The following is a 12,561-nucleotide window of genomic DNA, read 5'->3' as shown; positions in this document are numbered from 1 at the left end:
AGCCCAGCCGAGTCTAGCATGGGGAACACCGGGCTGCCTGGGGATCACACGTCGCTCACTGGGGTCTATACATGAAGTGGTGAAAAGTCCTGTTTTACTGAAAACCTGGCTTTTCACTTCTTCGTTCTATTCATGAAGGGGGTAACCATGGAGAGGTTCATGACTTCTCCAACGGTACCCTCGCTCCATGCCTGCATCGCTTCCCCATACAGTAGTATCTTAGTTCAGTAGTATGGGGAGAGCGATTCATAGAACGGAGATCTCAGCTTTCCATTCCACTGCTGTGTACACATTCACCATCTCAGGATGACGTCATCTGTACTGAGAATCAAAAAGAGCAGGTAAGTTATATACTTCCCTTCTCTCTGCCCGGCACCTGGTGCTGAGAGCACCATCATTTCCTAGACCAGCGGCCATTGCAGCAACTCTGCAGTGACCCTGATGGTTTCAGATTGGTCGGTGCCCCCACAATACCACAATGTATGAAGAGAGGCGGCACTCGGAGTCTTCTCAATCAATCGGTGAACCCCCATAGCAGGGGAATTTATTATGTCAATGTTTAGAAACGTTCCCCTGGTATGGGGTTTCACCTATTGATTGAGAAGACTCCGAGTGCTGCCTCTCTTCATACATTGCTACATATATATATATATTACAGGTTGTATTTTAAAATTGACAGGAGCTGATTGGTTGGTATTTTATCTCTCTCCACTTCATCACTATCCAAGCTTTGATAAATCTCCCACTGAAGGTGCGAGCCTACCCCGCCCTATGTTCTAGCATTCACAGACGTAACCGGCATCATTAGTATCGGCACCTGCACCAGCCCCATGCTAGGTGCAACATATCCGTCAGAAATGGGTGTCCCTTCACTGTATGCACGACACACGAAGCTTTAAATACAGTACACGCCCACTGACACTCCCATGACACGCCCACTGACACTCCCATGACACGCCCATCAGAAACAGCCGCTTCACCTCAGTCTCCATTCGCACAAGATGCCACATGCACGCACCTACTTACGACTGTGGACACAACGTGCGGCGCATGCACACACCATGTTTTGCTATTCAGACACATGCGCAGTCAGCTCGAAATTAGGAGATGTATCCGACTTACAGTCACCCTCGCTGTCATTGCCTGCTGTCTGTATATCCTCCTCAGTGTCTTGCATAGCAATGTGACCATGGAATCCTATCAAGGGATTCCTCGATGCCTTATAATGGAACTACATTAATGTAATAATGTTTTATGCCTTCTTCAGTTCTTGGATCTTACCAACAACATAAATAACAGCTTTAAGGAGATGCCACCAAGAGATCTTCCTGAAGTTGTCTTCAAGTTGTTTATGAGGAACCATTATACCCTCTGCATATCGGAGGAACCAGGTATAACATCTATTAGATTGATAGACTGAGGTATCCTGAACTCCATATTAAGGTGCACCCATCGCCTACAGTATGCACAGTGGTAGCAGACATTCTGGGGCAGCTGATCCAACATTCATGAAGACCTGGCCTATCAATTCACTTGGAACTAGTGGCATCAGAGGGTGACTTCATTATTAAGGGGTCTACTTACTAAGCAGTGTTAGGAGAAGTGAAATGTGAAGAGTGAAAAGTGATAAGGTGCCAGCCAATCAGCTCCTAACTGCCATCTCACAGGCTGTGTTTGAAAAATGACAGTTGGGAGCTGATTGGCTGGCACTTTATCACTTTCACTTCTCCTAACACTGCTTAGTAAATAGACCCCTGTATGTTCTAAAGAGTAAGGAGCACTGAGTTGTAGTCTACAAAATGGCTGCCGCCACTGGATCCTGACAATGGGTACTGTACACATTTCTCTGTGCCAGTATAAATAACTTAGTTTCAATATAGGTCAGTGGGTCGAATACAGGTGTGCTGATTTATAACGGATGAAAAGCTGCTCCTGAACAAATGTGAATAATGGATTCCACAACAAGCACAAAATTAGACTTTTCTGCTACAACGAGCAGAGGAAATAGCAAAACCCTTAAGGAAAGGCCTAATGGTAAAATTGCATATTGTTCCCTACCTTTCCTCTTTGCTTGAGCGATCACGTCAGCTGCTCCTTTGCTCATGACTTTTGTGATGTACAAGGGGCAGTTGGCTTGCTTAGCGATGGTTATTGCACGGTAAGTTGCCTCTGCCGCCACCTGAAAGGAGACAGGAAGCATGTCAAGCGCGACGTCTGCCAGCGTACTCGCACAGCCATTAGTGTGAGAGAATGTGAAATGCTCTCATTACCTCCTCTGGGCGGCTGAGAACGTGGCTTTCAGGGCCGGTGATGCCAAGTTCTAGCAGACGCTTTTGTTCCTGTACAACATAAATTATTAAATAAATATAAATTGCTTTGTGAGGTAAACATTTCAGCTTCATGGCTACAGTTTTTATTCATTATGTTCCAGAGCAGGAATTACTTCAGTGATGTCAAATTACATTGAACAGACGCTGGCTAGACAAGCATCATACGAGATGTACTGTAATATAACAAGAGCTGGAAGGCCAAACACCACTACTATAAGGTATTCTTCTATTAGGAGTTGCAGAGGGCTTCCTCTAGGCACGTGGCTCAGTAGGCATGGTGCCAAGCAACGCAGAGCCCACATTGGGTGCTATGGTGATGCTGGATATCAATACCTCTTCAATAATGTCTCCGTTTTCAGCATGCACTTGTGCTATGGCACCCAGTTCCCGGATAATGCTGAAGATTTCATACATCTGTGAACAGAAGAAATCTGTAATAGCGATAAAACAGTTTCTGTTCGTTACTTAATGCATACAGGAGATTTTGTTATACTCTACCTCGGCATCTGTGCATTGATATTTGTCTTTGTATGTCATATATACAAGAAAGGAATTCACACCTTCAAAAGGAAATGACAGAAGGTTAAAACACGGGCATGCAATGAAAATGATAAAATCATATATTATTTGAATGGTTTTGTTTTTGAATCCACCTGCACTTTGCTGATTGTCTATATCAGGGGTAGGAAACCTGTGGCCCTCTAGCTGCAGTGAAACTGCACATCCCAGCATGCCCTAATAGCAAAGACTATGTCACGGCATGCTAAGATGTTTAATTCCACAGCATCTGGAGGGCACAAGTTGCCTACACCTGGTCTATACTAATGCCAGAGGCACAATATGCATTTGAGCAGGATGAGACTGAGGACCTCATTCAGAGTCTCTCGCTAGATGCGATCGCTCGCCCCCAGCATATGCAAATTTGTCAAAGTGACGCCACGAGAAGCGATCGCTCGCCAAGGCATAAGCACGCCCACCATGTCTTAGCGAGCGGCCAGCGTACGCCCAATCGCATAGGCAGAGCCGCCCACCAGCACACGTCATCTCCATGAAGTGTATTAAAACATTAGTACATTGAGGACAATCGGAAGCGATTGCAGCGCTTGTGGTTGCCTTACCCTACAGCAAGCACTGCGAGGACTTCAGTGTAGAAAACAGGCATGTGACGTGTACTATGACTAGGGATGTGCGCCGGACCATTTTTGCCGGATTTGGATTTGGTTCTAATTCGTCGTCCGGCTTTGGATTTGGATTTGGATTTGCCAAACTGCGGTGACTGGCTTTGGATTTGGATTTGGATTTGGATTTTTTTACAAAAATTGACAAAAAAAGCTAAAATCACATTAATTGGTCTTTTTTTTCTTCCTAGAGTATTATTAACCTCAATAACATTAATTTCCAGTCAATTTAGACCATATCACAGCTTATAATATTGTTTTCAACATTATTGGCCAAAGGTTGCAGTGAGCTGACTGGTTACTAAGCGACAAAGCAGTGGCACAACGACACAGACTCCACAGTATAAAGCACATCTATGACACATTGCCACACAGCAGTGGCAGAAATGAAAAGTAGTGCACCCACCCAGTGGGGTACGGCCAGCAGAGTCACAGTACTTGTTTACAAAGTGGGCTATGGCCCTAGGAGTCACAGTGCACAATCTTATTCGCATTACACCACACATAGGGCCTGATTCACATTACACCATAAAGTAGTGTCTCTTATTTATGTTACGACACACAGTAGTGCCCCTTTTACACAATGCCCACAGTAGTGACCCTTTTACACAATGCCCACAGTAGCGGTGTCCCTTACACAATGTCCCCCAGCAGTGGTGCCCCCTATGCAGTCCCCTTAGTAGTAGGGTCCACTATGCAGTGCCCCCAGTAGAATGCCCCCCAGTAGTATGCCCCCCATTAGCAGGCCCCCCCAGTAGTATGCCCCCCATTAGCATGCCACCCAGTAGTATGCCCCCCATTAGCATGCCACCCAGTAGTATGCCCCCCCAGTAGTATGGCCCCCCCAGTAGTATGGCCCCCCCAGTAGTAGGCTGCCCTAGTAGCAGGCCCCCCCCAGTAGTAGCCCCCCTTGTAGTATGGGCCCCCCTGTAGTATGGCCCCCCCTGTAGTAGGCTGCCCCAGTAGCAGGCCCCCCCCAGTAGTAGTAAGCCCCCCCCAGTAGTATGGCCCCCCCCAGTAGCAGGCCCCTCAGTAGTATGGCCCCCCCAGTAGCAGACCCCCCCCCCAGTAGTATAGCCCCCCCCAGTAGCAGGCCCCTCTGTAGTATGGCCCCCCCAGTAGTATAGCCCCCCCCAGTAGCAGACCCCCCCAGTAGTGCAGACCCCCCCCAGTAGTATGGCCCCCCCTCACCCCCAGTAGCAGACCCCCCCCCCCCCCAGTAGCGCCCCCGGCCCTTGCACAAATAAAAAAATTAAAAATAAAAACTTACCTGTATCCCCGCTCCCGCGCCGTCCGCTCTGTCACACGCTGAGGAGGGAGCCGGAAGACGGAGCTCATGTGTGAGCTCCAGCCGGCTCCCTCCGTGCAGCAGCCAATGAGAGTCTGTGTGACTCTCATTGGCTGCTGTAACAAACACACAGCTGCCGCTGGCGGCTGTGTGTCTGTGTCTGTGTAGGGCAGAGCGCTATCACAGCGCTCTGCCCTACACGCGAGGAGACCTGATGTCGGATTCTCTAGTGAGAATCCGACATCAGGCGGCCGCCGGTCGGCCCCGAACGGGGATCCGAGTCAGGCGGTGAACACCCGAACAGGGTTCGGGTGGACTCGGATCCCCAATGTTCGGAGAGGTTCGGATTCCACAGAATCCGAACCGCTCATCTCTAACTATGACATTGCGTGTTAATTATGCACGCCTCTAAAACGGCGTTGAAACACTCAGGCACGCCTGCGTTCATACCTCCACTCCCCCTGTTATTAGAGTCCTGCCCCTGTTACCACCCACAAACGGCCTCTCCTGTCACTCATTTCACTGGGCTGTCTTTGCTTGGCGAGCGAGCGGCCTGCGATCACACAGAGTAGTTTGTGCACGCGCAAAATGAATCGTGCGCATGCGCATACTATCGGGCCGCTTGCAAGCGCACAGCGCTAGCGAGAGACTCTGAATGAGGTCCTGAGTTAATAGGCAATGTATAGATAAAGCAATCAGTTAAAATGCAAAGTTCATTCTTACACTGACAAGTGCAGTTAGATCAAGCCTTAAAAATAGGTTTGTTGTAGGAACTTTATTTACTGTAGAAATGCTCCTGACAGCACAGTCTTCCTCCATCAACATGACAGGAGCTTAGATCATTATTATGTGCTATTAGTGGTTACTGCGCGTTCCAACTCTCTCAGTGGCTTCCTGTTGCCTCCATTCCCTTTCTCATATCATTACACAGCGCTTGCCACATGCAGCCCTATCCTCACTAACACATCACTCATCTCCTGATATACTCTGTGCTGCTGTGGAACCCTGCTCCTTCCACTATGAAACTCTCTGTCTGTGGCTTCCTGTTTCCCCCATTCCCCTCCTCACATCATGTCACTGCTCCTGTCCCATGCAGCCCTGTCCTCACTAACACATCACACATTTCCTGATATAGTCTGTGCTGCTCAGGGACCCTACTCCTTCCACTATATAACTCTCAGTCTGTGGCTTCCTGCTACCTCCATTCCCCTAACCATTACACTGCCGCTGTCACATACCATTCTGCTCTCACTTATACACATGTGGACAGGTCCTGAAATACCATGTGTTGCTGTGAAAATCCTAATGATATGATTGGTTACACATTGTTCTATCCCCATCCACTTCCAAACTGGGTACCTGGACAGGAGATGAAGACTGATAGTACAGAAATGCTCTGGTACAGTACTAGGCACTATTAAAAACATTAACAAATGGCTGACACTCACCCTTGTCCTTTACCAAAGCCTCCAGCTCCTCTTTCAGGCTCTCGTGCCAGTATGTGATATCCACATGCAGAGAGTAATCACAGCAGACTTTCCCATCAGCCCATTCTCTCCACTGGTCGTATGCAGCAACCAAGTTCATTCCAGGGTCAGGAAAGACGTGGTCAACTGGAACAGCAAAGACGGGGTCAGCAGTGTATGGTAAATTACATAGGGAGAGACCAAAGCTTCCTAAAGAACACAAGTGGAAATGTTGCCTATGGAATTGGTATGCCATACCGCCGCACTAAAGCCCGGCGGATGTAATACCGACGCCAGAAGGCAGAAGAATGAAGATCCCAACAGGGAAAGTATTTAAGCTACTCCTAACCCTTTCCCCCCCCTAACCCTAACCTCCCCCCATAGTGCTTAACCCTAACCTCCCCCCAGGGGTGCCTAAACCAACCTCCGCACCCTAAACCTAACCCTCCCGGGGGGGGCCTATCCCTAACTTCCCCCTGGAGGTGCCTAACACTGACCCCCCCTTCCCCTAGCTTAACCCTCCCTGGGGGGTGCCTAACCCGAAGTCCCTTCGGGAGCCCCTAGACCTAACCCTCCCCCCGCGGCTATCCTTCGTTTGGTATGCCGGGCGTCAGGATTTCGACGCCTATCATTAGTCCCATGCCGGGATTTCACAGTCGGGAATCCGGCGGTCGGCATTTCATTGCCTATAGCAACCAATCAGATTACCAATCAGATTACACACTAAATAAATGATAGAATCCGTTTGGTTGCTATGGGTAACTTCTACACTCGTCCTCTTTAGGAGGTTTTATACATCTTGCACACAGTCGTACAACCACACAAAACAAACGTTTGCTATCCCAGTATTGCATTAGGATGAATTCTCACGTGGGCAATGCATCAGTATCGGCAACGCAAAAAGATGGAGCCGCATAGAATATAAGGCATTCTTCTTATTACGTCATTATTTATATAGTGCCACCAATGTATGCTGTGCTGTACAGAGAATATATATCATTCCTATCAGTTCCTGCCCCATTGAAGCTTACAGTCTAAGGTCCTATTTCAGAGTTGTACGCAATGGCGAGAGTTGTATGCAATGGCGAGAGTAGTACGCAATGGCGAGAGTTGTATACAATGGCAAGAGTTGTACGCAATGGCGAGAGTTGTATACAATGGCAAGAGTTGTACGCAATGGCGAGAGTTGTATACAATGGCAAGAGTTGTACGCAATGGCAAAAGTAGTACGCAATGGCGAGAGTTGTACTCAATGGCAAGAGTTGTACATAATGGCGAGAGTTGTACGCAATGGCGAGAGTTGTACGCAATGGCAAGAGTTGTACGCAATGGCGAGAGTTGTATGCAATGGCAAGAGTTGTACAAAATGGCGAGAGTTGTACGCAATGGCGAGAGCTGTACATAATGGCGAGAGTTGTACGCAATGGCAAGAGTTGTACGCAATGGCGAGAGTTGTACGCAATGGCAAGAATTGTACATAATGGCGAGAGTTGTACACAATGGCGAGAGCTGTACATAATGGCGAGAGTTGTACGCAATGGCAAGAGTTGTACGCAATGGCGAGAGTTGTACGCAATGGCGAGAGTTGTACATAATGGCGAGAGTTGTACACAATGGCGAGAGTTGTACTCAATGGCGAGAGTTGTACATAATGGCGAGAGTTGTACACAATGGCGAGAGTTGTACTCAATGGCGAGAGTTGTACATAATGGCGAGAGTTGTACACAATGGCGAGAGTTGCACATAATGGCGAGAGTTGTACACAATGGCGAGAGTTGTACTCAATGGCGAGAGTTGTACATAATGGTGAGAGTTGTACTCAATGGCGAGAGTTGTACATAATGATGAGAGTTGTACGCAATGGTGAGAATTGTACGCAATGGCGAGAGTTGTACACAATGGCGAGAGTTGTACATAATGGTGAGAGTTGTACACAATGGCGAGAGTTGTACACAATGGCGAGAGTTGTACATAATGGTGAGAGTTGTACTCAATGGCGAGAGTTGTACATAATGGTGAGAGTTGTATGCAATGGTGAGAATTGTACACAATGGTGAGAATTGTACACAATGGTGAGAGTTGTACATAATGGCGAGAGTTGTATGCAATGGTGAGAGTTGTACTCAATGGCGAGAGTTGTACACAATGGTGAGAATTGTACTCAATGGCGAGAGTTGTACTCAATGGCGAGAGTTGTACACAATGGTGAGAATTGTACACAATGGCGAGAGTTGTACACAATAGTGAGAATTATACACAATGGTGAGAGTTGTACGCAATGGTGGATAATTGTACATTATGGCGAGAGTTGCACGCAATGGTGATGCTTACGGAGATAATCAATTGTCAGTAAACCGCGCATGCTTCTAAGTCACATGGCGCATGCATCACGGTAGAGGTTTAGGGGAGGTAACAGACAATGGTGGAATAGAACGCAGGCGTGTCGCGATGGTTTCACGGGCTTGTCACACCCTGCGTCTGCAGGAAATAATGATCAGTTCCTGTGGCCATTCTGGGGGACCATAGACTCACTCACAGATGCTGGGATTTGCAAAGCCGCCAGTGGGTGTCTCAATACCATCTCCTGAGACATTTACATACTTTCACTCAGTAGCATATTTCGCACCAGCGACCCCATTTGCGTTCACCTCTGAATCAGGCCCTAATTTCCCTAACGTAGAATTACACACATACACTAGTGTTCATTTTGGCAGAAACCAATTATCCTACCAGTGTGTCTTTGGAGTGTGGGTGGAAACCAGAACACTGGACGGAAATCCATGCAAACAAGGGGAGAACATACAAACTTCACACAAATTGGCAGTTATGCTAACTTCTGTGCTTTCCTCAATTTCTTCCTAGCCTGTCTACTTGTGAGCTGTTTATTTTAGGATTTTATATTATTGCAACAATGTTGCAACACACTGCACAGTAGTTGACACTGGGCGTGATTCACTACGGAACACAAATGCGAATGCAATAGCGATTACGCGCGCAGTTCAACTGCGACAGTATGCTAGCTCATTGCAATCGCAATGCCTTCGCAGCACTACATAAGGACGCCCACTTTACCTTACACACATCCGTAATGTTTAGCAAGATTGCGAAACCATCAGTAACATCGAGTACCATCGCAGCCTCACGCACATTACTGACATTACTCAGAAATTGTTAATTTCATCGCTATGAGGCCTCGGGCTGCGTAGGGCATCGCAGCGGATAATTCATGCACGATCCTGCAACAGCGTTAAAACGCACTGGCACGCCTGCGTTCGGCCGACCACCCCCCGTCACCACCCACAAACGGCACTTCCTGTCAATCACTCTGCGATGGGTCTGCGTAGCCGCTGTGATCGCAGTCCCGATCACAGTGACCAGTTTGCTCACGTGCACTGCGACGCATATGAATGCACAGTACGCAACAATCGGTCGATTGCGTGCGTATTAGCATCTGCGTTCCTTGCCGAATCAGGCCCACTGAGCAATGCAGGGAAGGAGCTAAGTTTATATGTTGTTTTTCAACTGTAACAGTAGAGTAATAATACAATGTTTGCAGATCATGTTATTACTGGGAGACAGAGAGAAAAGCGGCATTATCATCCAATCCTATGCCGTTTTAAACAATCCACAAAAAACCAGGACATCCTAACATAATAACAATAATATACCCATGAATCCAATATTCAATATACACAAAGGGGGGGATGTATCAATGCTTGGAGAGAGATAAAGTAGAGAAGTTGCCCAAAGTAGTGACACCAATCAGCATGTAGCTGCCATTTCAAAGACTGGATGGGAACCATGACGCATCGCACTTGGGGCGCGATGAATCCCGTCGGTCTTCGCATGCATACCGGCGTTGGTAACCACGGCATACATGACGATCACCGCAAAGGACCGCTCTGTTGGTAAGGTCTATGACCCAGAAGCCCCTCCAGCGTCTTTCTGCGCATGCGCAGAAGGACGCGTGCGCTGCAGGGGTTGCTGGGCCCTCTGTGGAGAGAAGCCCATAGGCTTCTATGGGTAATGCCATCAGGAAGATGGCGTTACCCACCGAAACCAAGCCCCAGAGTGCATGTCATTCCGGAGCTTGGTGCATATGAGAAATGTGGTCAAACCCACAGTTTGGGGGTTTGACCGCATTTCTCACCTTCCTCCCTGCATCTCGCCCATTGTCTCTACATTATCTCTCTCGAAGGCTTAGTACATAGGCCCCTTAATCTCTCTCCACTTTATCACCCTCCAAGCTTTAATGCATCTGCCCCATATAGAATCATACAGTCACAAATAAACATAAGGAATATCCACCAAGGACATCTGGCCATAAATACTGTATATGCTTGGGCTGGTATACTCACTAATCATTGTAGTGCCACCTGCCAACGCAGCTTTGGTTCCCTGAAAGAAGTCATCGGCACTAGTCATTCCCATTACGGGCATCTGTAGTCTTGTATGGACATCTATTCCTCCGGGTATGACCAACAAGCCACGGGCATCAATGCTCTTTACCCCACCGGGGACAATCAGATTTTCTCCAATTTGTCTAGAAAAAAAAACCAATGACAATAACTAAACAACATTGCAAATGTTTTCTACCTAACAACAATTCACTCTGGCGCCGATGCAGACTACAGAAACGTACGTCAAGCTTGTTTTCATGTGTCCATATAGAGAGGAGCGTGGATCCCTTATTGAATTCAGCCCCTGCTGAACAGGCAGGGGCTGGTGGACATTAGGGCAGGAGGCCGGCAAACTACGTTTTTGTTGCTATTGTGTCCTCGGCCCAGACTGCCAAAGCCCAGCGCTGGTAGCGGCTTTTAAAGGGGAGGATCCCCCGTTGTGTGTCACCCTGACTGTCACCTTGACTGGTGACTGAGGAACATGGCGTGACATGAGCAGCACTTTAAGAAAACAGTGGGCCTGATTCAGAGGCGCTCGCAAAAAGCGAGCGCTCGCTCTGAATCAGGGCGGCCGCTTTTTTTTTTTATAAACCCGGCCTCCTGGCCGCTCGCTAAGCTATGGGTGACCACCCACAGCTTTTGCGACGGCCAGGTGATGGTCGCGATGTTCGCGACCATCGGGCTTGCGACGAGACCCTTGCGGTAGGAAGCTCACTACAGACATCACGAGTGTCAGTAGTGAGCCTCCGTTTGTCCAGCCATCCCCCTCCCCGCCTACAAAAAGGGGCGAGCTGTCGATCAACATCGACAGCCGCCCCCGATTGTAGTGAGCCCCGGAGCGAGTGAATTTCTCACTCGCTATGGGTCTTGTGCACACGTGCCGCGCATGCACAGTGCTCCACCATCGACCCGCTTGCGAGCGCATAGCGCTTATGAGCGGGTCTGAATCAGGCCCAGTGTTTTTTTCTAATAAAGAAACAGAAAACGATCCAAAAAATGTGTTGCTTTGTTTTTTTTTTAAAATAAGACTTACTTTATTAAGCCGTCCTCAATGTATATGTCTGCAAGAAAAGACTGGTCATCGTTTACGATCTTCCCTCCTTTAATCAGAAGTCGGTCACTCTGCAGAAGAAAATAAACTTAGTATACAATGACCACACACAAGCACTGGAAATTATACAACATACAGACATTGGTCCTGATTCAGAGCCGCTCGTAAGCGGACGCTCGTTCGTTCTGACCGATGTTCGTACATCTGCGCATGCGTACGGATTTTAATACGCATGCGCGAACCAGTCAGTGCGGCCGAAAATCGTTTGTTCGCTATATAGCGAATGCCTGCTATTTTGAGTGACAGAAGGAGGCGTATGTGGGTGATAACAGGGGAAGGTGCTTGAAAACGGGGGTGTGGAATTCGAACGCAGGCGTGCTTAAAGGTCAAAACGGGCGTTTTAAGGGTGTGCATAATTAATACAGCAGCGTCATTGACCACGTCACTTGTTTTTTTTTTTCTCAGAACTGCTCGCAATATAGCGGTTGAAAAAACCAGCCACAAGAATAGCGAGCAGTTCATACGCTGTTCGATGTACTCGATTAATCTAATAAATAGCGGACATGACGTAGGATGCGAGCGGCAAGGGGGCGTATTTTTCAAAATTACAACCGCAAGTTTTGTTCGCTCGTTCAGACTTAGAGGCGTGAACAGACCGCAATTAGCGAACGGTTCATTTGAATAGCCACCCCTTGTTTTAGAACGAACGACCGCAAATAGCGAGCGGCTCTGAATGAGGGCCATTACTTTGAAATTACAAAAACAGTTTAACCAGCTTCTCAAGTCTAATGGATGATTATAATCGGTGTCTCGTGTGCTAGCCAGCCACTGATAGCAGTAGGGACATG

At 47.9% G+C, this 12,561-nt stretch overlaps 1 protein-coding gene across 2 annotated transcripts in view; it reads right to left on the bottom strand.

Annotated features, from left to right (window-relative positions):
* DPYSL4 (dihydropyrimidinase like 4) overlaps nucleotides 1-12,561 on the bottom strand; it is a 48,141-nt gene that overhangs the window by 30,471 nt on the left and 5,109 nt on the right. For both annotated transcript variants that reach the window (XM_088476876.1, XM_088476875.1), the window contains exons 2-8: nucleotides 11,696-11,784; nucleotides 10,621-10,805; nucleotides 6,245-6,409; nucleotides 2,829-2,890; nucleotides 2,664-2,744; nucleotides 2,271-2,339; nucleotides 2,059-2,179 (exon numbers count right to left, since the gene is read on the bottom strand). In XM_088476876.1, the coding sequence (XP_088333002.1) occupies nucleotides 2,059-2,179; nucleotides 2,271-2,339; nucleotides 2,664-2,744; nucleotides 2,829-2,890; nucleotides 6,245-6,409; nucleotides 10,621-10,805; nucleotides 11,696-11,784 (772 nt within the window). The remainder of the gene's footprint in view (nucleotides 1-2,058; nucleotides 2,180-2,270; nucleotides 2,340-2,663; nucleotides 2,745-2,828; nucleotides 2,891-6,244; nucleotides 6,410-10,620; nucleotides 10,806-11,695; nucleotides 11,785-12,561) is intronic.

The sequence above is a fragment of the Taudactylus pleione genome, unplaced genomic scaffold (genome assembly GCF_031769625.1).
Source record: "Taudactylus pleione unplaced genomic scaffold, aTauple2 ptg000198l, whole genome shotgun sequence".
Taxonomy (NCBI): Eukaryota; Metazoa; Chordata; class Amphibia; order Anura; family Myobatrachidae; genus Taudactylus; species Taudactylus pleione.
The sequence above is the reverse complement of the archived record's forward strand: the minus strand, read 5'-3'. Positions and strand labels throughout refer to the sequence as shown.